The sequence below is a fragment of the Osmerus eperlanus genome, chromosome 3 (genome assembly GCF_963692335.1).
Source record: "Osmerus eperlanus chromosome 3, fOsmEpe2.1, whole genome shotgun sequence".
Lineage (NCBI taxonomy): Eukaryota > Metazoa > Chordata > Actinopteri > Osmeriformes > Osmeridae > Osmerus > Osmerus eperlanus.
In genome coordinates this window covers 21,405,350-21,431,967 of record NC_085020.1, presented here as the reverse complement: position 1 = coordinate 21,431,967, position 26,618 = coordinate 21,405,350, and the positions used below count along the sequence as shown (strand labels likewise).

The 26,618-nt window shown below is 51.1% G+C and overlaps 1 protein-coding gene across 11 annotated transcripts in view; it reads left to right on the top strand.

Annotated features, from left to right (window-relative positions):
• The window catches only part of LOC134017786 (protein NLRC3-like), a 168,620-nt gene that overhangs the window by 25,708 nt on the left and 116,294 nt on the right, over positions 1-26,618 (top strand). For 3 of the 11 annotated variants that reach the window (XM_062457808.1, XM_062457809.1, XM_062457811.1), the window contains 2 exons: positions 1,508-1,563; positions 3,416-4,520. The exons of the other annotated variants lie outside the window; for them this stretch is intronic. In XM_062457808.1, the coding sequence (XP_062313792.1) occupies positions 1,508-1,563; positions 3,416-3,945 (586 nt within the window). In that variant the 3' untranslated portion in view covers positions 3,946-4,520. Of the gene's footprint in view, positions 1-1,507; positions 1,564-3,415; positions 4,521-26,618 lie in introns of those variants that run through there. 11 annotated transcript variants of the gene reach the window in all.

Sequence of the window (26,618 nt, the reverse complement as noted above, 5' to 3'; positions counted from 1 at the left end):
ATGCTATAAATTGGAATGGTTCAGCACTTTGCGGCATTATAGGTAAAATAGTAATGTTGTTGGATCAAATCTGATGAAAGCATATTTGGAATTTATCATCAAAGGACAACCTACACACTAGGGCTGCACGATTATGACCAAAATGATAAGAACGATTATTTTGATCAACATTGAGATCACGATTAATTATCATGATTATTTGTTGATTTTAACCAAAACAACTTTTTTTGTCACGTAGGCTAATTATACCATGCAGTTTGTCAGTGATGAAGTAAGCAAACAGCGCTTGATCGGCCATGACTGACGTCAACGCAGCAAACCAGGAAGCAGGAATGTCCGACTTTACGCAGCCGTTTATAACTCTTCCCCGACTGCAAGCAGCAACTCTCTCTGGTCGTTTCACGCAGCCGATGTCGAACGCACCTATGGTTTACGGAGCGCTAGATTGGCTTTGCCAAAAGAATGCCGCATTTTAAATATCGCTCCATCACGCGAATTTGATCGTGGGAAGCCAAAATCGTGATCGTGATTAAAATTGTATTAATTGTGCAGCCCTACTACACCCAGTTCTGGCTATATTAACCGTCAGTGAGCTTTGTGTTTAAACTTTATGATGTTAACTGTTATTTCTAACTTCTATTTCTGTTTACGTCAGGGTTGGTTGCTCCTTCCATGCTTGTTTGTTTACTGGTCTTCGTCTTTCTTGTCTTATGAGGAGGGTTAGCCAGGATCTTTTTCCCTCTTCCAGGCTTCCCCCGGTAACCCTCGTGTTTCACGTCACTACGCTGTGAATTGTGGGCAAGTCTGCAAAAATGCAGACTTACGGGTGCATAAAATGTGTTCGAAAGAGCCCTCACGAACTTGACAATTTGACAGTGGGACAGCCCTAAGCCCTCACAGACTTAGTGAGAACGTGCCTCAAAGTCTGTGAGTCTGTGAGGGTGGACATTGGGATTGGGCCTAACCGTTCGTAAACTCCAGATTGATTGTCCTGTTGTCTCTGAGGGAAAAAGCTGTTTGACCCGTGCATTGATTCAGAGCGTGCACGGAGAGAGTGGCTTATTCACAGACGTGTCTGTTGTAGTGAGAGAGAGAGAACGCGAGCGGGGCAAGAAGGGGCTGAGCGAATCAGTATGCTGCGTGCAGCTCTACTATTAAATATTTTTTATAGTAATATTTTTCTGAAAATGTCTTCATACTCGGCTGCACGCATGAGAATTTCTAATTCTCTGGATAAGAGCGTCTGCTAAATGACTAAATGTAATTCCAGTGAATTAGAAATGAACTAACTCAGATCAGCTGTTCTGGAAGCGATAACTCTGAGCTTCCCATCTCAGGGTTCATCAAGTCAGAGTTCAGGGTTAGGCTCAGAGTTTGTAAAACCTGCTTTCTGGAATACACCTCTGATGATAAGAGAGAAACAACATGTTTACTTGGAAAGTCAGTTGCTAAGTCACTTATCAACAGGTGAAGTGTATTTTCATCATTCCTCTGCTTATCCCTACAGTGTGGATCATGGTGGAGAGTGCTGGATCAAACCTGGCCTTTTGAAGGCCTGGAGACGTGAGTATTGACTGCTACTTGGTTCTAGTACACAAGGTCATACAAGGGACAATACCATTAGTGACTTGGACACTGTCAAAAATGGACACACACACACACACACTGTAAACACACACTTTTAGAAGCAGTAATTTAACCCTTGTGTTCTCCTCGGGTCGTTCTGACCCATCAGTCATTGTGACCCACCGTCGTATTGCGACAACTTTACCGCATACAAAAACAAAGTGAAGCATTTTCTTTTAACCGTCGGGCTGTCTCAGACCCCCCACATTGCGAAGGTTAAAAGAAAAGTATTTTTATTTGTTTTTGTATTGGGTAAAATTGGGTAAACACAATGATGGTTCGTTATGAACCTTTGGTTCATGTGACCCGAAGGCAGCACGAGGGTTAACACAATTACCCACATCAATACTGTGTGTACGTCTGTGTGTGCTATGTCCCCTTCCTTCTCCCCTCCTCCCCTCTTCCTCTCCTCCCCTCTTCCTCTCCTTCCCTCTCCCCCTCCTCTGCTCTCCTCCCTCTTCTCTCCTCTTCCCTTCTTCCCCTCCACCCTCTTCCTCTCCTCCCCTCTTCCGCTCCTCTGCTCTCCTCTCCTCTTCCCCTCCTCCCTCTTCCTCTCCTCCCCTCTTCCCTCTACTCTCCTCCCCTCTTCCCCTCCTCTGCTCTCCTCTCCTCCCCTCTTCCCCTCCTCTGCTCTCCTCTCCTCCCCTCTTCCCTCTGCTCTCCTCTTCCCCTCTTCCTCTCCTCCCTTCCTCCCCTCTTCCCCTCCCTCTCCTCCCTTCCTCCCTCTGCTCTCCTCCCCTCTTCCCCTCCTCTCCTCCCCTCTTCCCTTCTTCCCCTCCTCCCCTCTTCCCCTCCTCCCTCTTCTCTCCTCTTCCCCTCCTCCCTCTCCTCCTCCTCCCTCTTCTCCTCTTCCTCTCCTCCCCTCTTCCCTTCTTTCCCTCCCTCTCTTCCCCTCCTCCCTCTCCTCTCCTCCCCTCTTCCCCTCCTCCCTCTTCCTCTCCTCCCCTCTTCCCTCTAATCTCCTCCCCTCTTCCCCTCCTCTACTCTCCTCCCCTCTTCCCCTCCTCTGCTCTCCTCTCCTCTTCCCCTCCTCCCTCTTCCTCTCCTCCCCTCTTCCCTCTGCTCTCCTCTTCCCCTCCTCCCTCTTCCCCTCCTCCCTTCCTCCCCTCTTCCCTTCTTCCCCTCCCTCTCCTCCCCTCTTCCCCTCCTCCCTCTCCTCCCCTCTTCCCTTCTTCCCCTCCTCCCCTCTTCCCCTCCTCCCTCTTCCCCTCTTCCCTTCTCCCCCTCCTCCCTCTCCTCCCCTCTTCCCCTCCTCCCTCTTCCCCTCCCCCCTCTTCCCTTCTTCCTCTCCTCCCCTCTTCCCCTCCTCCCTCTTCTCTCCTCCCCTCCTCCCCTTCTCCCTCTCCCCTTTCCTCTCCTCTTCCCCTCCTCCCTCTTCCTCTCCTCCCCTCTTCCTCTCCTCCCCTCTTCCCTTCTTCCCTCTGCTCTCCTCCCCTCCCTAGAAAGATGGAGTGATGGGGGCATATCAGGGGTAAGGCGATGAGGGATGATGGAAAGAGGGATTTGGAGGGAGAGAGGTAGCATGTGAGGGATGGAGAACAGAATGAGAGAATGAAAGGAAGAGAGGGAGAGTGGAAGAGAGAGAGAGAGGTAGGGACAGAGAGCAGGGTAGAGAGGATGGAACAGAAATAGAGAGAGAGTGAAGAGAGAGAGAGAGAGAGAGAGAGAGAGAGAGAGAGAGAGAGAGAGGGGGAGAGAGAGAATGAAAGGGGGAGGGCAGGAAGAGGGAGACATTCTAATGTGAATGATGATGATCAGTAATATATTGTGTCTTGGTCTCCCCCATCAGATGCCTGTGAGCTCACACTGGACCCAAACACAGCAAACAGAGAACTCTCTCTGTCTGAGGAGAACAGAAAGGTGACATGGAGGAGAGAGAAGCAGCCGTATCCTCGTCACCCAGAGAGATTTGAGGACTGGCCACAGGTGCTGTGTAGAGAGGGTCTGTCTGGGCGCTGTTACTGGGAGGCAGAGTGGAGTGGAAGAGAGGTTGATATAGCAGTGACATATAAAGGAATCAGCAGGAGAGGAGGGGGTGATGACTGTGAGCTTGGATACAATAACAAGTCCTGGAGTCTGTACTGTGATGATAACAGTTACTCTGCCTGTCACAATGATAAGAGCACTGCCATACCTGCCCCCCCCTCCCACAGAGTAGGAGTGTATCTGGACTGGCCGGCCGGCACTCTGTCCTTCTACACAGTCTCCTCTGACACACTGACCCACCTGCACACATTCCACAGCACATTCACTGAGCCCCTCTATCCTGGGTTCTTGGTTTGGGATGACTCCTCAGTGTCCCTGTGTCAGGTAGAATAGCCCACACACACACTCACACACTGTGCTCACATAGATGTCATTGAAGATTGAACTGTATACAGTTGGAATTGATATCCCAGAGTGTTTGTAAATATTGCTGTGTAGAATGTTTGTTTTGTTTTAACCTTTAGATGTAAATATTACTGATATTAAATATTATTAATATCTCTAAATATTACCGGCGCTTCCACCAGAGTGAGTTATTTTTCCAAAACGGAAGCTAGCTAGCTTTAGTTAGCTTCCGTTACCTAGCAACCTAGCATAATACTCGTAGCAATGCTACTACCTGCTAGTGTTACTTGTTAGCCTCCTAATTGTACATTTTGAAGCCATACTACAGCGTTTGTCATGTCGTTTTTGTCTGTCGGAAAATAGTCGGTTGGAATGTTCAGAATCACACGTGTGACGTTACTCTGTGGGGCTTTCGAAATATCGCACACGTGTGATGCTGCTCCTTAACGGGTTAATTGTTGACAAACAACAATCCTGTCTTTGATCTCAGTCCCACTGAATGTGATGAACTAAAAAGTGTCTTAGTGACTAAATAAGGAGAAATAAAGATGTTTTATACAGGATGATAGAAGACATGCTGTGTGTTTGTTGGTGACCCAGTGGCCCTATAGACACACACACACACATGTACACACACACACACACACACACACACACACACACACACACACACACACACACTGGAAACACTACATTTAGGACCAGTAATATGACAGTATTACCCACTTGAATATACACTGTGTGTGTGTCTAGTGTGATCCCCTCCCTCCTCTCTCCCCCCACCCTCCCTCCCTACTCTCCCTCTCTAATCTCTCCCCCCACCCTCCCTCCTTACACTCTCCGTCCACCCTCCCTCCCACCCACCATTTAGAACATCACACACGTACAACAGAGCACCACATCCTTCCATTCAGACACAGTACCGTAACATGCATCCATATAACATCCATGCACACAACATTCAACCACATAACACTCATGTACAACACACTCAACCACGCCAAACTCTGGCATACAACACCCAAGGCCACAACACTCCCCCAGATCACACTCCATTACACAACACCCAACCATACAACACCCAGGCCTACAACCCTCATCCACATCACACTGTACCACACAACACCCAACCATACAACACCCAGCCCCACAACACTCACCCAGATCACACTCCATTACACAACACCCAACCATACAACACCCAAGGCCACAACACTCACCCAGATCACACTCCATTACACAACACCCAACCATACAACACCCAGCCCCACAACACTCACCCAGATCACACTCCATTACACAACACCCAACCATACAACACCCAGCCCCACAACACTCACCCAGATCACACTCCATTACACAACACCCAACCATACAACACCCAAGGCCACAACACTCACCCAGATCACACTCCATTACACAACACCCAACCATACAACACCCAAGGCCACAACACTCACCCAGATCACACTCCATTACACAACACCCAACCATACAACACCCAGCCCCACAACACTCACCCAGATCACACTCCATTACACAACACCCAACCATACAACACCCAGCCCCACAACACTCACCCAGATCACACTCCATTACACAACACCCAACCATACAACACCCAGCCCCACAACACTCACCCAGATCACACTCCATTACACAACACCCAACCATACAACACCCAAGGCCACAACACTCACCCAGATCACACTCCATTACACAACACCCAACCATACAACACCCAGCCCCACAACACTCACCCAGATCACACTCCATTACACAACACCCAACCATACAACACCCAGCCCCACAACACTCACCCAGATCACACTCCATTACACAACACCCAACCATACAACACCCAGCCCCACAACACTCACCCAGATCACACTCCATTACACAACACCCAACCATACAACACCCAAGGCCACAACACTCACCCAGATCACACTCCATTACACAACACCCAACCATACAACACCCAGCCCCACAACACTCACCCAGATCACACTCCATTACACAACACCCAACCATACAACACCCAAGGCCACAACACTCACCCAGATCACACTCCATTACACAACACCCAACCATACAACACCCAAGGCCACAACACTCACCCAGATCACACTCCATTACACAACACCCAACCATACAACACCCAGCCCCTCAACACTCACCCAGATCACACTCCATTACACAACACCCAACCATACAACACCCAAGGCCACAACACTCACCCAGATCACACTCCATTACACAACACCCAACCATACAACACCCAAGGCCACAACACTCACCCAGATCACACTCCATTACACAACACCCAACCATACAACACCCAAGGCCACAACACTCACCCAGATCACACTCCATTACACAACACCCAACCATACAACACCCAAGGCCACAACACTCACCCAGATCACACTCCATTACACAACACCCAACCATACAACACCCAAGGCCACAACACTCACCCAGATCACACTCCATTACACAACACCCAACCATACAACACCCAAGGCCACAACACTCACCCAGATCACACTCCATTACACAACACCCAACCATACAACACCCAGCCCCACAACACTCACCCAGATCACACTCCATTACACAACACCCAACCATACAACACCCAGCCCCACAACACTCACCCAGATCACACTCCATTACACAACACCCAACCATACAACACCCAAGGCCACAACACTCACCCAGATCACACTCCATTACACAACACCCAACCATACAACACCCAGCCCCACAACACTCACCCAGATCACACTCCATTACACAACACCCAACCATACAACACCCAGCCCCACAACACTCACCCAGATCACACTCCATTACACAACACCCAACCATACAACACCCAGCCCCACAACACTCACCCAGATCACACTCCATTACACAACACCCAACCATACAACACCCAGCCCCACAACACTCACCCAGATCACACTCCATTACACAACACCCAACCATACAACACCCAAGGCCACAACTCTCACCCAGATCACACTCCATTACACAACACCCAACCATACAACACCCAAGGCCACAACACTCACCCAGATCACACTCCATTACACAACACCCAACCATACAACACCCAGCCCCTCAACACTCACCCAGATCACACTCCATTACACAACACCCAACCATACAACACCCAGCCCCTCAACACTCACCCAGATCACACTCCATTACACAACACCCAACCATACAACACCCAAGGCCACAACACTCACCCAGATCACACTCCATTACACAACACCCAACCATACAACACCCAAGGCCACAACACTCACCCAGATCAGACTCCATTACACAACACCCAACCATACAACACCCAAGGCCACAACACTCACCCAGATCACACTCCATTACACAACACCCAACCATACAACACCCAAGGCCACAACACTCACCCAGATCACACTCCATTACACAACACCCAACCATACAACACCCAAGGCCACAACACTCACCCAGATCACACTCCATTACACAACACCCAACCATACAACACCCAAGGCCACAACACTCACCCAGATCACACTCCATTACACAACACCCAACCATACAACACCCAAGGCCACAACACTCACCCAGATCACACTCCATTACACAACACCCAACCATACAACACCCAAGGCCACAACACTCACCCAGATCACACTCCATTACACAACACCCAACCATACAACACCCAAGGCCACAACACTCACCCAGATCACACTCCATTACACAACACCCAACCATACAACACCCAAGGCCACAACACTCACCCAGATCACACTCCATTACACAACACCCAACCATACAACACCCAAGGCCACAACACTCACCCAGATCACACTCCATTACACAACACCCAACCATACAACACCCAAGGCCACAACACTCACCCAGATCACACTCCATTACACAACACCCAACCATACAACACCCAGCCCCACAACACTCACCCAGATCACACTCCATTACACAACACCCAACCATACAACACCCAAGGCCACAACACTCACCCAGATCACACTCCATTACACAACACCCAACCATACAACACCCAGCCCCACAACACTCACCCAGATCACACTCCATTACACAACACCCAACCATACAACACCCAGCTCCACAACACTCACCCAGATCACACTCCATTACACAACACCCAACCATACAACACCCAGCCCCTCAACACTCACCCAGATCACACTCCATTACACAACACCCAACCATACAACACCCAGCCCCTCAACACTCACCCAGATCACACTCCATTACACAACACCCAACCATACAACACCCAAGGCCACAACACTCACCCAGATCACACTCCATTACACAACACCCAACCATACAACACCCAAGGCCACAACACTCACCCAGATCAGACTCCATTACACAACACCCAACCATACAACACCCAAGGCCACAACACTCACCCAGATCACACTCCATTACACAACACCCAACCATACAACACCCAAGGCCACAACACTCACCCAGATCACACTCCATTACACAACACCCAACCATACAACACCCAAGGCCACAACACTCACCCAGATCACACTCCATTACACAACACCCAACCATACAACACCCAAGGCCACAACACTCACCCAGATCACACTCCATTACACAACACCCAACCATACAACACCCAAGGCCACAACACTCACCCAGATCACACTCCATTACACAACACCCAACCATACAACACCCAAGGCCACAACACTCACCCAGATCACACTCCATTACACAACACCCAACCATACAACACCCAAGGCCACAACACTCACCCAGATCACACTCCATTACACAACACCCAACCATACAACACCCAAGGCCACAACACTCACCCAGATCACACTCCATTACACAACACCCAACCATACAACACCCAGCCCCACAACACTCACCCAGATCACACTCCATTACACAACACCCAACCATACAACACCCAAGGCCACAACACTCACCCAGATCACACTCCATTACACAACACCCAACCATACAACACCCAGCCCCACAACACTCACCCAGATCACACTCCATTACACAACACCCAACCATACAACACCCAGCTCCACAACACTCACCCAGATCACACTCCATTACACAACACCCAACCATACAACACCCAGCCCCTCAACACTCACCCAGATCACACTCCATTACACAACACCCAACCATACAACACCCAGCCCCTCAACACTCACCCAGATCACACTCCATTACACAACACCCAACCATACAACACCCAAGGCCACAACACTCACCCAGATCACACTCCATTACACAACACCCAACCATACAACACCCAAGGCCACAACACTCACCCAGATCAGACTCCATTACACAACACCCAACCATACAACACCCAAGGCCACAACACTCACCCAGATCACACTCCATTACACAACACCCAACCATACAACACCCAAGGCCACAACACTCACCCAGATCACACTCCATTACACAACACCCAACCATACAACACCCAAGGCCACAACACTCACCCAGATCACACTCCATTACACAACACCCAACCATACAACACCCAAGGCCACAACACTCACCCAGATCACACTCCATTACACAACACCCAACCATACAACACCCAAGGCCACAACACTCACCCAGATCACACTCCATTACACAACACCCAACCATACAACACCCAAGGCCACAACACTCACCCAGATCACACTCCATTACACAACACCCAACCATACAACACCCAAGGCCACAACACTCACCCAGATCACACTCCATTACACAACACCCAACCATACAACACCCAAGGCCACAACACTCACCCAGATCACACTCCATTACACAACACCCAACCATACAACACCCAGCCCCACAACACTCACCCAGATCACACTCCATTACACAACACCCAACCATACAACACCCAAGGCCACAACACTCACCCAGATCACACTCCATTACACAACACCCAACCATACAACACCCAGCCCCACAACACTCACCCAGATCACACTCCATTACACAACACCCAACCATACAACACCCAGCTCCACAACACTCACCCAGATCACACTCCATTACACAACACCCAACCATACAACACCCAGCCCCTCAACACTCACCCAGATCACACTCCATTACACAACACCCAACCATACAACACCCAGCCCCTCAACACTCACCCAGATCACACTCCATTACACAACACCCAACCATACAACACCCAAGGCCACAACACTCACCCAGATCACACTCCATTACACAACACCCAACCATACAACACCCAAGGCCACAACACTCACCCAGATCAGACTCCATTACACAACACCCAACCATACAACACCCAAGGCCACAACACTCACCCAGATCACACTCCATTACACAACACCCAACCATACAACACCCAAGGCCACAACACTCACCCAGATCACACTCCATTACACAACACCCAACCATACAACACCCAAGGCCACAACACTCACCCAGATCACACTCCATTACACAACACCCAACCATACAACACCCAAGGCCACAACACTCACCCAGATCACACTCCATTACACAACACCCAACCATACAACACCCAGCCCCACAACACTCACCCAGATCACACTCCATTACACAACACCCAACCATACAACACCCAAGGCCACAACACTCACCCAGATCACACTCCATTACACAACACCCAACCATACAACACCCAAGGCCACAACACTCACCCAGATCACACTCCATTACACAACACCCAACCATACAACACCCAAGGCCACAACACTCACCCAGATCACACTCCATTACACAACACCCAACCATACAACACCCAGCCCCACAACACTCACCCAGATCACACTCCATTACACAACACCCAACCATACAACACCCAAGGCCACAACACTCACCCAGATCACACTCCATTACACAACACCCAACCATACAACACCCAGCCCCACAACACTCACCCAGATCACACTCCATTACACAACACCCAACCATACAACACCCAGCTCCACAACACTCACCCAGATCACACTCCATTACACAACACCCAACCATACAACACCCAGCCCCTCAACACTCACCCAGATCACACTCCATTACACAACACCCAACCATACAACACCCAGCCCCTCAACACTCACCCAGATCACACTCCATTACACAACACCCAACCATACAACACCCAAGGCCACAACACTCACCCAGATCACACTCCATTACACAACACCCAACCATACAACACCCAAGGCCACAACACTCACCCAGATCAGACTCCATTACACAACACCCAACCATACAACACCCAAGGCCACAACACTCACCCAGATCACACTCCATTACACAACACCCAACCATACAACACCCAAGGCCACAACACTCACCCAGATCACACTCCATTACACAACACCCAACCATACAACACCCAAGGCCACAACACTCACCCAGATCACACTCCATTACACAACACCCAACCATACAACACCCAAGGCCACAACACTCACCCAGATCACACTCCATTACACAACACCCAACCATACAACACCCAAGGCCACAACACTCACCCAGATCACACTCCATTACACAACACCCAACCATACAACACCCAAGGCCACAACACTCACCCAGATCACACTCCATTACACAACACCCAACCATACAACACCCAGCCCCACAACACTCACCCAGATCACACTCCATTACACAACACCCAACCATACAACACCCAGCCCCACAACACTCACCCAGATCACACTCCATTACACAACACCCAACCATACAACACCCAAGGCCACAACACTCACCCAGATCACACTCCATTACACAACACCCAACCATACAACCCCCAAGGCCACAACACTCACCCAGATCACACTCCATTACACAACACCCAACCATACAACACCCAAGGCCACAACACTCACCCACATCACACTCCATTACACAACACCCAACCATACAACACCCAAGGCCACAACACTCACCCAGATCACACTCCATTACACAACACCCAACCATACAACACCCAGCCCCACAATCCTCATCCACATCACACTGTAGCACACAACACCCAACCATACAACCCCCAGCCCCACAATCCTCATCCACATCACACTGTACCACACAACACTCAGTCACACAACACCCAGGCCTACAACACTTATCAATAGCGAACGCATCCACCCAACGCGCAGCCACCACACAATACCCACACACACAACACTCATGCAGACACGCACACACACAACACCCACACACACAGCACACACAACACTCCCCCCACTGGTCAGGCACCGGATGATGCCACCAGAAAAGCAGCCAAATTGTATTTTAAATGAATACAGGCAGTCCACCATGGAGAGATCATGAATGCAGCCATTCTTACTAAGACTCACCCAAGGGGCATGATGAGGCAGGTGGGGAAACTCACTTATTTTATCAGGCCTTCTTCACCTACTGAACACACCACACTCTTAGTTTCAGACAACACTACACTATGGATGAACAATAACCTGGGCATTTTACAGACACACTACAACTCCACCATTCAGACACTCATTCCGACAGCACCCACCCTAAACACCACTGCACTGCACATAGCCATGGGGTGGGCACAGAAGAGATACACACACAGACTCACACAGACAACCATCACAACAGTAGAGACACTTCTACAACTCCCCTCAGCCACACAGCACGGACAGGCACACAGGACCACTCCAACACCACAGGCATCCACTCAACAGCCAGCCACTACACACACAGTCACCCCCACAACAGATCCACCTGTACATCAGCCACTCACTACCACCACCACCACTACACACACAGTCACCCCCACAACAGATCCACCTGTACATCAACCACTCACTACTACCACCACCACCACTACACACACAGTCACCCCCACAACAGATCCACCTGTACATCAGCCACTCACTACTACCACCACCACCACTACACACACAGTCACCCCCACAACAGATCCACCTGTACATCAGCCACTCACTACTACCACCACCACCACCATCACTACACACACAGTCATCCCTGCATCACACACATCCACCCAACAGCCACGCAAGACATATGCAGACACGCTTAAACCGCAGACATCTAGCCAACAGCCATCCAGCATCTCCACACATAGTATTACACCACAGGCACCTACACCTCAACCACCCATCACACATACAACCAACCTTCCATCACACCCACTGGGGAACATAGCCAAGAACAATGCACCACAGTCACTTCCTCAACAACAATCTAGAACACACACACCACAGTCATTCCCTCAACAGCCATCTACAACACACATAGCCAACAACACTATACCACACACACCACACACAGCCAACAACACTATACCACACACACCACATACACTACAGTCATTCCTTCAACAGCAAACTACAACACACATAGCCAACAACACTACACCACACACACCACACACAGCCAACAACACTGCATCACCCTCACCATCTCAGCCACCTATCAAACACAGTCAGAAACACCAACAGTCACCTGTCTCACACACAGCCAACAACACTGCACCACACTCACTCTCTCCACAGCCAACTACCACACACACAGCCAACAACACTGCACCACACTTACTCTCTCCACAGCCAACTACCACACACATAACTAACAACACTACACCACACTCACCCACTCAACGTTCACTTACAGAACACAGAGATAACACTAGGACACATACAGTCCCTCAACAGCCTCTCATTACTACACACACAGACATGGCCCCTACACATGCAGCCACTCCCACAACACATTTACCCACTCAACACCCACCCACCATACACACAGCTAGTACCACATCACACTCAACAGACACCCACCATACACACAGCTAGTACCACATCACACTCAACCACTCAACACCCACCATACACACAGCTAGTACCACATCACACTCAACCACTCAACACCCACCATACACACAGCTAGTACCACATCACACTCAACCACTCAACACCCACCATACACACAGCTAGTACCACATCACACTCAACAGACACCCACCATATACACAGCTAGTACCACATCACACTCAACCACTCAACAGACACGCACCATACACACAGCTAGTACCACATCACACTCAATCACTCAACAGACACCCACCATACACACAGCTAGTACCACATCACACTCAACCACTCAACAGCCACCCACCATACACACAGCTAGTACCACATCACACTCAATCACTCAACAGACACCCACCATACACACAGCTAGTACCACATCACACTCAACCACTCAACAGCCACCCACCATACACACAGCTAGTACCACATCATACTCAACCACGCAACAGCCACCCACCATACACACAGCTAGTACCACATCACACTCAACCACTCAACAGACACCCACCATACACACAGCTAGTACCACATCACACTCAACCACTCAACAGCCACCCACCATACACACAGCTAGTACCACATCATACTCAACCACGCAACAGCCACCCACCATACACACAGCTAGTACCACATCACACTCAACCACGCAACAGCCACCCACCATACACACAGCTAGTACCACATCATACTCAACCACTCAACAACCACCCACCATACACACAGCTAGTACCACATCATACTCAACCACTCAACAACCACCCACCATACACACAGCTAGTACCACATCACACTCAACCACTCAACAGCCACCATACACACAGCTAGTACCACATCACACTCAACCACTCAACAGCCACCCACCATACACACAGCTAGTACCACATCATACTCAACCACTCAACAGCCACCCACCATACACACAGCTAGTACCACATCATACTCAACCACGCAACAGACACGCACCATACACACAGCTAGTACCACATCACACTCAACAGACACCCACCATACACACAGCTAGTACCACATCATACTCAACCACTCAACAACCACCCACCATACACACAGCTAGTACCACATCATACTCAACCACTCAACAACCACCCACCATACACACAGCTAGTACCACATCACACTCAACCACTCAACAGCCACCATACACACAGCTAGTACCACATCACACTCAACCACTCAACAGCCACCCACCATACACACAGCTAGTACCACATCATACTCAACCACTCAACAGCCACCCACCATACACACAGCTAGTACCACATCATACTCAACCACGCAACAGACACGCACCATACACACAGCTAGTACCACATCACACTCAACAGACACCCACCATACACACAGCTAGTACCACATCACACTCAACCACTCAACAGACACCCACCATACACACAGCTAGTACCACATCACACTCAACAGACACCCACCATACACACAGCTAGTACCACATCATACTCAACCACTCAACAGACACCCGCCATACACACAGCTAGTACCACATCACACTCAACCACTCAACAGCCACCCACCATACACACAACTAGTACCACATCACACTCAACCACGCAACAGCCACGCACCATACACACAGCTAGTACCACATCACACTCAACAGACACCCACCATACACACAGCTAGTACCACATCATACTCAACCACTCAACAGACACGCACCATACACACAGCTAGTACCACATCACACTCAACCACTCAACAGCCACGCACCATACACACAGCTAGTACCACATCACACTCAACCACTCAACAGCCACGCACCATACACACAGCTAGTACCACATCATACTCAACTACTCAACAGACACGCACCATACACACAGCTAGTACCACATCACACTCAACCACTCAACAGCCACCCACCATACACACAGCTAGTACCACATCATACTCAACCACTCAACAGACACCCACCATACACACAGCTAGTACCACATCATACTCAACCACTCAACAGCCACGCACCATACACACAGCTAGTACCACATCATACTCAACCACTCAACAGCCACCCACCATACACACAGCTAGTACCACATCACACTCAACCACTCAACAGCCACGCACCATACACACAGCTAGTACCACATCATACTCAACCACTCAACAGCCACCCACCATACACACAGCTAGTACCACATCACACTCAACCTCTCAACAGCCACCCACCATACACACAGCTAGTACCACATCACACTCAACCACTCAACAGCCACCCACCATACACACAGCTAGTACCACATCATACTCAACCACTCAACAGCCACCCACCATACACACAGCTAGTACCACATCATACTCAACCACGCAACAGACACGCACCATACACACAGCTAGTACCACATCACACTCAACAGACACCCACCATACACACAGCTAGTACCACATCACACTCAACCACTCAACAGACACCCACCATACACACAGCTAGTACCACATCACACTCAACAGACACCCACCATACACACAGCTAGTACCACATCATACTCAACCACTCAACAGACACCCACCATACACACAACTAGTACCACATCACACTCAACCACGCAACAGCCACGCACCATACACACAGCTAGTACCACATCACACTCAACCACTCAACAGACACGCACCATACACACAGCTAGTACCACATCACACTCAACCACTCAACAGACACGCACCATACACACAGCTAGTACCACATCACACTCAACCACTCAACAGCCACCCACCATACACACAGCTAGTACCACATCATACTCAACCACTCAACAGACACGCACCATACACACAGCTAGTACCACATCACACTCAACCACTCAACAGCCACCCACCATACACACAGCTAGTACCACATCATACTCAACCACTCAACAGCCACCCACCATACACACAACTAGTACCACATCACACTCAACCACGCAACAGCCACGCACCATACACACAGCTAGTACCACATCACACTCAACAGACACCCACCATACACACAGCTAGTACCACATCATACTCAACCACTCAACAGACACGCACCATACACACAGCTAGTACCACATCACACTCAACCACTCAACAGCCACGCACCATACACACAGCTAGTACCACATCACACTCAACCACTCAACAGCCACGCACCATACACACAGCTAGTACCACATCATACTCAACTACTCAACAGACACGCACCATACACACAGCTAGTACCACATCACACTCAACCACTCAACAGCCACCCACCATACACACAGCTAGTACCACATCATACTCAACCACTCAACAGCCACGCACCATACACACAGCTAGTACCACATCATACTCAACCACTCAACAGCCACCCACCATACACACAGCTAGTACCACATCACACTCAACCACTCAACAGCCACGCATCATACACACAGCTAGTACCACATCATACTCAACCACTCAACAGCCACCCACCATACACACAGCTAGTACCACATCACACTCAACCTCTCAACAGCCACCCACCATACACACAGCTAGTACCACATCACACTCAACCACTCAACAGCCACCCACCATACACACAGCTAGTACCACATCATACTCAACCACTCAACAGCCACCCACCATACACACAGCTAGTACCACATCATACTCAACCACGCAACAGACACGCACCATACACACAGCTAGTACCACATCACACTCAACAGACACCCACCATACACACAGCTAGTACCACATCACACTCAACCACTCAACAGACACCCACCATACACACAGCTAGTACCACATCACACTCAACAGACACCCACCATACACACAGCTAGTACCACATCATACTCAACCACTCAACAGACACCCGCCATACACACAGCTAGTACCACATCATACTCAACCACTCAACAGCCACCCACCATACACACAACTAGTACCACATCACACTCAACCACGCAACAGCCACGCACCATACACACAGCTAGTACCACATCACACTCAACAGACACCCACCATACACACAGCTAGTACCACATCATACTCAACCACTCAACAGACACGCACCATACACACAGCTAGTACCACATCACACTCAACCACTCAACAGCCACCCACCATACACACAGCTAGTACCACATCATACTCAACCACTCAACAGACACCCACCATACACACAGCTAGTACCACATCATACTCAACCACTCAACAGCCACGCACCATACACACAGCTAGTACCACATCATACTCAACCACTCAACAGCCACCCACCATACACACAGCTAGTACCACATCACACTCAACCACTCAACAGCCACGCACCATACACACAGCTAGTACCACATCATACTCAACCACTCAACAGCCACCCACCATACACACAGCTAGTACCACATCACACTCAACCACTCAACAGCCACGCACCATACACACAGCTAGTACCACATCACACTCAACCTCTCAACAGCCACCCACCATACACACAGCTAGTACCACATCACACTCAACCACTCAACAGCCACCCACCATACACACAGCTAGTACCACATCACACTCAACCACTCAACAGACACGCACCATACACACAGCTAGTACCACATCATACTCAACCACTCAACAGACACCCACCATACACACAGCTAGTACCACATCATACTCAACCACTCAACAGCCACGCACCATACACACAGCTAGTACCACATCACACTCAACCACTCAACAGCCACCCACCATACACACAGCTAGTACCACATCACACTCAACCACTCAACAGACACGCACCATACACACAGCTAGTACCACATCATACTCAACCACTCAACAGACACCCACCATACACACAGCTAGTACCACATCATACTCAACCACTCAACAGCCACGCACCATACACACAGCTAGTACCACATCATACTCAACCACTCAACAGCCACCCACCATACACACAGCTAGTACCACATCACACTCAACCACTCAACAGCCACGCACCATACACACAGCTAGTACCACATCACACTCAACCACACAACAGCCACCCACCATACACACAGCTAGTACCACATCACGCTTAACCACTCAACAGCCACGCAACACACATTTCATCCTACCTGTAGTCCAATCACCCACAGCTCCTCAGACATTGTCAACTTCACCTGCACATCAGACCACCACACAGCACCTACCTCTGCCGATCGTCCAGTCCACCACCTTGCCAGCCTCACCGCCACTGCAGTCAGCTACAACACGTCCAAGCACACCTACAAAAGAAATAATTAGCACACACATAGGAACACCCATCGAACAACACATCACAGATACTTCATCACAACACACAGACATCCCCAGAATTCCCACTCCTCCCCAGAGCCACTCATGCATACAAATACACACTCAATTTAGGTACAGGCACATCCCAGATCCCCCTCCTGGCCACCACACTCAGGACCCCCCCTACACTAGCCACTAAGTCCCTCACTCAGTCCCACTTCAAAAAACACACCTACTCCCCCTCCCACACACAGACACGTACACGGGGAGCTTTCTCCACAGAGACAAGCTTCCCCTCCCCTGTAGGTCACCGAAAGTCCCCCTCATCAGCCTCCCCCATCCCTCAGGAAGCTGGCCCAAACATCACTGAACACCCAGTAACCCCCTCTTTCTTCCCTTCCCCAGGCGCCAGACAGGAGAGTCCCCCCAAAAACAGGCCCTCATTGCAGGCTAAAATGATGAAAGGGCACCTAAAAGGCAACTCCCCTTGGGATAAAGCCTGCTCTGAGCCCTCCCCTTTCCATCCTACCAAGGGGCCTGTGGGGGACTCTCCGCCACTTGGCGCCTTAGCACACACACCCCTACAGCCGTCACACACCTCTCAGCTCCCAGCACAAGGCCCAACCACCTCCCCACACACCCACACATTATTCAAACCATCCTACCACATAGCCCGTGCCGCGCGCAAGGTGGCGGACCGGACTATCAAAGGCATCAAGTCCCACCTATTCATTGGGGACTCCAACCTCAACAGAATCCCCTCCTTCCAGAACCCTATGGCACAGGTGGACAGCTACCCTGGGGCCACCTTCTACCATTTCCCAAAAGTTTTAGAAAAAACTAATGTACATCCACACACAGATGTGGTGGTCCTCTTGGTGGGTCTCAACAACAAGGACCACGACCCATACCAGACATCAATGAAGCAGTTAGCCAGCATGTACAAGGAAGCCCAGAGCACCTTCCCCAACGCCACCATCTATGTCCCCATCATGAACCACTCACCACTTCTCACCCCACAACAGAAACAAAACATCAAGATAATGAAGGGATACATCAGCACACATCTACCCACACTCTTTGAAATACCCAACGACTCATTTCGCACCACTAGGGACACCATTCACTGGACACCGGAAACAGCAACAGCAATTTTCTCACACTGGTGTGCACAGCTAAATTTATAATCACCCCTACCCACAACCCGGACACCTCTAACATCACCATTCACTTGCCAACGACACACACATCTACCCCCCCTCTCTCCGTCTCTCAGCCCTCTTACACACCACTACCACCTAACTCCAACATACTGAACCTGTCCAAAACATTCCATCCATCACCAGCACAAATAGCACTGCTGGAGAGAGGCCTCACCTTCGTTCCTCGCCCCACCACTTTTGACCATGAGGAACTTCAAAGGGACATTCACTAATACCACAGACGACTCAAGATTTTGGACTACTTTGGCTTCACAGACAGTGACGTTCACCTGCCATTCATCAAGCCCTCCACCTGGGAGCCCAAACTCTCCAGGTGGATCACCACATCAGGAATCTTATCAAGACAGACAGAAGGACACTATGAGACCACAAAACACAGACGGACAGACAGGACAACCTCACGACCACACTCCGAGAATCCCTACAAACACTTAAAAACAACACACACATACGGTAGTCATCAAACCAGCGGACAAAGGATCCAAAATAGTCATTTTAGATCATCACCAGTACATTTTTGAAGCAAACAGGCAATTAAACAACAGCAGACATTACAAGATCATACCGGACAGCATACAACCACAGACACAGGTTAAACTTAGGACCATCATCAAATCACTTTACAACAGACGCTACATTACAGCCAAACAACGGGACTATTTATACGGATCGGACACACCACGACAAAGACTTCTGTACTTACTTCCCAAGATCCATAAAGAACCGGACACCTGGACCATTCCCTTTGAAGTTCCTCCTGGTAGACCCATAGTATCGGACTGTAACAGAGAATCTTACAACATATCGGAATACATCGACTATCATATCAACCCCCTATCCACCCGCCACCCCAGTTACCTCAAAGACACCTACCACTTCTTAGAGAAGCTCAAGCCCATAGCTGTTCCCTCCCACACACACATCTTCACCATTGACGTTGACAGCCTGTACACCAACATTAACACCACGATGGGTGTGCAGGTTGTCAACGTCATTATTCCAAAAACACCCAGACCCCATTAGATCGGATCAGGACATTCTACAATTACTCCAAATGAGTCTAGACAGAAATGACTTTTTATTCAACAATAAACAATATCTACAGATATCGGGAACAGCTATGGGCAAGAAGTTCGCACCCGCCTATGCAAACATCTACATGTCTGAGTGGGAGAGAGAAGCGCTGTCAAAGTGTCCACTGCAACCATCATTTTACTACAGGTTTTTAGATGACATCATAGGAGCATGGCCACACGACATGAAACATTTCACAGAATTCATACACATACTCAACTCACATCACCCCTCAATAACAGTAAAGTACATCATTGACCCACAGCAAATTCACTTTTTGGGCACCACAGTATACTTTCACCCAATAAATACAACACATAAGACATTACAGACACGGGTATATTTCAAACCTACAGACACACACGCCCTGTTACACAAACAGACCTACCATCCCAAACACACATTTAAAGGTATAGTCAAATCACAAATAATCCGGTTTCATAGAATATCTTCTTACAAAGAAGATTTACACATAGCCATCTCAACACTATTTCACGCACTTAGACAGAGGGGATATTCCAAACGGTTTCTGCGCACAATCAAGAACGACCCTTTGGCAGCCCTCTCTCCCACTCAGCCCACACATACACCCACCACTCAGCCCACACATACACCCACCACTCAGCCCACACATACACCCACCACTCAGCCCACACATACACCCACCACATAGCCCACACATACACCCACCACTCAGCCCACACATACACCCACCACTCAGCCCACACATACACCCACCACTCAGCCCACACATACACCCACCACTCAGCCCACACATACACCCACCACTCAGCCCACACATACACCCACCACTCAGCCCACACATACACCCACCACTCAGCCCACACATACACCCACCACTCAGCCCACACATACACCCACCACTCAGCCCACACATACACCCACCACTCAGCCCACACATACACCCACCACTCAGCCCACACATACATCCACCACTCAGCCCGCACATACACCCACCGCACCAAACAAAGACACATACACAACCAATACACACACGACACACACATCACACACAATTCCTGCACTCCAAACACGAGCAACAGTACATACACAACCCGCAGCACGGTCCCTCTAACCCTAACCCTCCCTGTAACCCCACCCCCTCTTTTCCTAAACCCAACCCTCCCTTTAAAGTTCCCTCCAACCCGCCCTTTAACCCCACCCTGCCTTCCCATCCCCACCCTCCCTTTAATCCCCCTCCTACTTCCACACTGGGAGGTTACCCTCCCTTTAATCCCCCTCCTACTTCCACACTGGGAGGTTACCCTCCCTTTAATCCCCCTCCTACTTCCACACTGGGAGGTTACCCTCCCTTTAATCCCACCCTTCTTCCCAATCCTGATTTTAACCACTCAGGATTCTGGTCTCACCCCCCCGGCCCCCCCACTCACAACCAGCACCGACACACCGCTCACCCCAGACACCACTACGGACCCATTAAAAATAATCATCCCCTAGTCACCACTTTCTCACATAAAACTCGACCCCTACAACATACATTCAAACACAACTTCACCACGGCTCAACACACATACCCCGCACTAAAACCCTACAGAATCATATCGGCATACAGAAAAAATACAAGTTTAAAAGGCATACTCATACACACCAAATTCAGCACCATGCCCTCTCCAGCAGCCAAACCTCAGACACTTCACTACAAAAACAGAACATTCATCACAAACCCTCACAGTCTCACATCAGCTCCAGTCCCGGACAACCTCACCTTACAAACCTCCAATGCAGTATACATCATCACCTGCACCCTCTGTCATAAACATTATATAGGAGAAACCGGCTCTTCAATAGACACTAGACTCAAACAACACCTGTACAACATCTCACGGGCACACCTACAAACAACACTTGTCACACACTTCCAGGAGCACCCCGTCACTCACCTCATCATATCTGGTGTGGAGTCGGGGTCCGGGTGGTCCAGTGGACAGCGGAAGCACGCTGAAAGAAAATGGACAAACACATTATTTCACAACACTTTCTTTTGTATTTCTGTCTTTTCCTTCCTTTCTTTTGTTTAGTTTAAAAACACAGGAATGATGCCCGTGCTTACACTCTCCCCCACCCTCCCTCCTTACACTCCCCCCCACCCTCCCTCCTTACACTCCCCCCACCCTCCCTCCCTACTCTCTCCCCCACCCTCCCTCCTTACACTCCCCCCCACCCTCCCTCCTTACACTCCCCCCACCCTCCCTCCCTACTCTCTCCCCCAACCTCCCTCCTTACACTCCCCCCACCCTCCCCCCACCCTCCCTCCCCACACTCCCTCCCTGCTCTCTCCCCCAACCCTTCCTCCCTACTCTCTCCCCCACCCTCCCTCCCTACTCTCCCCCCTCCCTCCCTACTCTCTCACTCCCCCACCCTCCCTCCCTACTCTCTCCCCCCAACCTCCCTCCCCACACTCCCTCCCTACTCTCTCCCCCCACCCTCCCTCCCTACTCTCTCCCCCCCACCCTCCCTCCCCACACTCCCTCCCTACTCTCTCCCCCACCCTCCCTCCCTACTCTCTCCCCCCACCCTCCCTCCCTACTCTCTCTCTCCCTACTCTCTCCCCCCACCCTCCCTCCTTACAATCCCCCCCACCCTCCCTCCTTACACTCCCCCCCACCCTCCCTCCCTACTCTCTCCCCCACCCTCCCTCCCTATTCTCTCTCTCCCCACCCTCCCTCCCTACTCTCTCCCCCACCCTCCCTCCCTACTCTCTCCCTCCCCCCACTCTCCCTCCCTACTCTCTCCCCCACCCTCCCTCCCTACTCTCTCTCTCCCTACTCTCTCCCCCAACCCTCCCTCCCTACTCTCTCCCCCCCACCCTTCCTCCCTACTCTCTCCCCCACCCTCCCTCCCTACTCTCCCCCCTCCTTCCCTACTCTCTCACTCCCCCACCCTCCCTCCCCACACTCCCTCCCTACTCTCTCCCCCACCCTCCCTCCCTACTCTCTCCCCCCACCCACCCTCCCTCCCTACTCACTCCCCCCACCCTCCCTCCCCACAATCCCTCCCTACTCTCTCCCCCCACCCTCCCTCCCTACTCTCTCCCCCCACCCTCCCTCCCTACTCTCTCTCTCCCTACTCTCTCCCTCCCCCCACTCTCCCTCCCTACTCTCTCCCCCCACCCTCCCTCCCCACACTCCCTCCCTACTCTCTCCCCCACCCTCCCTCCCTATTCTCTCTCTCCCCACCCTCCCTCCCTACTCTCTCTCTCCCTACTCTCTCCCTCCCCCCACTCTCCCTCCCTACTCTCTCCCCCACCCTCCCTCCCTACTCTCTCTCTCCCTACTCTCTCCCCCCACCCTCCCTCCCCACACTCCCTCCCTACTCTCTCCCCCAACCCTCCCTCCCTACTCTCTCCCCCCCACCCTCCCTCCCTACTCTCCTCCCTTTTTCCCTACTCTCTCACTCCCCCACCCTCCCTCCCCACACTCCCTCCCTACTCTCTCCCCCACCCTCCCTCCCTACTCTCTCCCCCCACCCACCCTCCCTCCCTACTCACTCCCCCCACCCTCCCTCCCCACAATCCCTCCCTACTCTCTCCCCCCACCCTCCCTCCCTACTCTCTCCCCCCACCCTCCCTCCCTACTCTCTCTCTCCCTACTCTCTCCCTCCCCCCACTCTCCCTCCCTACTCTCTCCCCCCACCCTCCCTCCCCACACTCCCTCCCTGCTCTCTCCCCCAACCCTTCCTCCCTACTCTCTCCCCCACCCTCCCTCCCTACTCTCCCCCCTCCCTCCCTACTCTCTCACTCCCCCACCCTCCCTCCCTACTCTCTCCCCCCAACCTCCCTCCCCACACTCCCTCCCTACTCTCTCCCCCCACCCTCCCTCCCTACTCTCTCCCCCCCACCCTCCCTCCCCACACTCCCTCCCTACTCTCTCCCCCACCCTCCCTCCCTACTCTCTCCACCCACCCTCCCTCCCTACTCACTCCCCCCACCCTCCCTCCCCACAATCCCTCCCTACTCTCTCCCCCACCCTCCCTCCCTACTCTCTCCCCCCCCACCCTCCCTCCCTACTCTCTCTCTCCCCCACCCTCCCTCCCTACTCTCTCCCCCACCCTCGCTCCCTACTCTCTCCCCCCACCCTCCCTCCCTACTCACTCCCCCCACCCTCCCTCCCTACTCTCTCCCCCCACCCTCCCTCCCTACTCTCATGTTACGGGGACGAACCACCGTTGGGGGTGGATGGACGAGGCCTCTCCCTCAGTGGAAGGATGCTCTCCCAAGCCGGAGGCACGGTGAAGAGCCCACCTGGGATCGGAGGTCCTCTCATGGCTTGGCTACTGAGAGAGACCTGTTAGAACACAGAGGTCTGTCTGAGGCTGTCATCCAGACTGTACAGAGCACACGCATGTGATCCACTGTGAGGGGTCATGTGATCCACTGTGAGGGGTCATGTGATCCACTGTGAGGGGTCATGTGACACGCTGGCAAACTTTCTCTCGGTGGTGTGGAGGACAAAACGTTGACCCAGTCTGGTACCGGATCAAAACGTTCTTGTGCTTTTTACGATCACTGTTTGACAGGAGAAGGTGTTGCCAGGACGACTGTTCAGCCTCCTGTTGGTTAAACGTTTTCTGTCTGGTACGTACAGGCTCAGACCCCCTCAGAGAGCGTCAGCGCAGCACATAACCATGACAACATGGATCTCATTCCAGTGCTGCTGAATCAGCAGAGAGCAGCTGTCTGGGGAATGTCAGAAGGTTTATAAAGTGAAATGGATTAAAGCCTCAGAGACAAGGGTCTAGTTATGGAAGCCTTTGTTTGAACCGATCACCAGCCTGCGCTTCGTTTATCTCACCAGCTTCCTCCTCGCTCTGACTCCGGCTAAGCCAGTGAGTGACTTGTGTGCCTTGTCCACACACGCAGACTGTCTGATCATCTCAGGTGACCAGACAAGCACAGTGGTGTGACCTAACCCAGGCTTTGTGCCCAAGGTCACCAGTGGGATGTTCAGGGTACAGAGCTGCCAGCTGAGATCATTCTTCCCCCATCCACACAGCGGGGAGAAAGAAAAACGTAGCTGTGTTTATGTCCAGTTGGCGCTCTCTCATGCTACTGTAAGGCTGGGTGCCCCCCTGCCCCCTCCTCTCTCATGCTACTGTAAGGCTGGGTGTCACCCTGCCCCCTCCTCTCTCATGCCACTGTAAGGCTGGGTGTCCCCCTGCCCCCTCCTCTCAT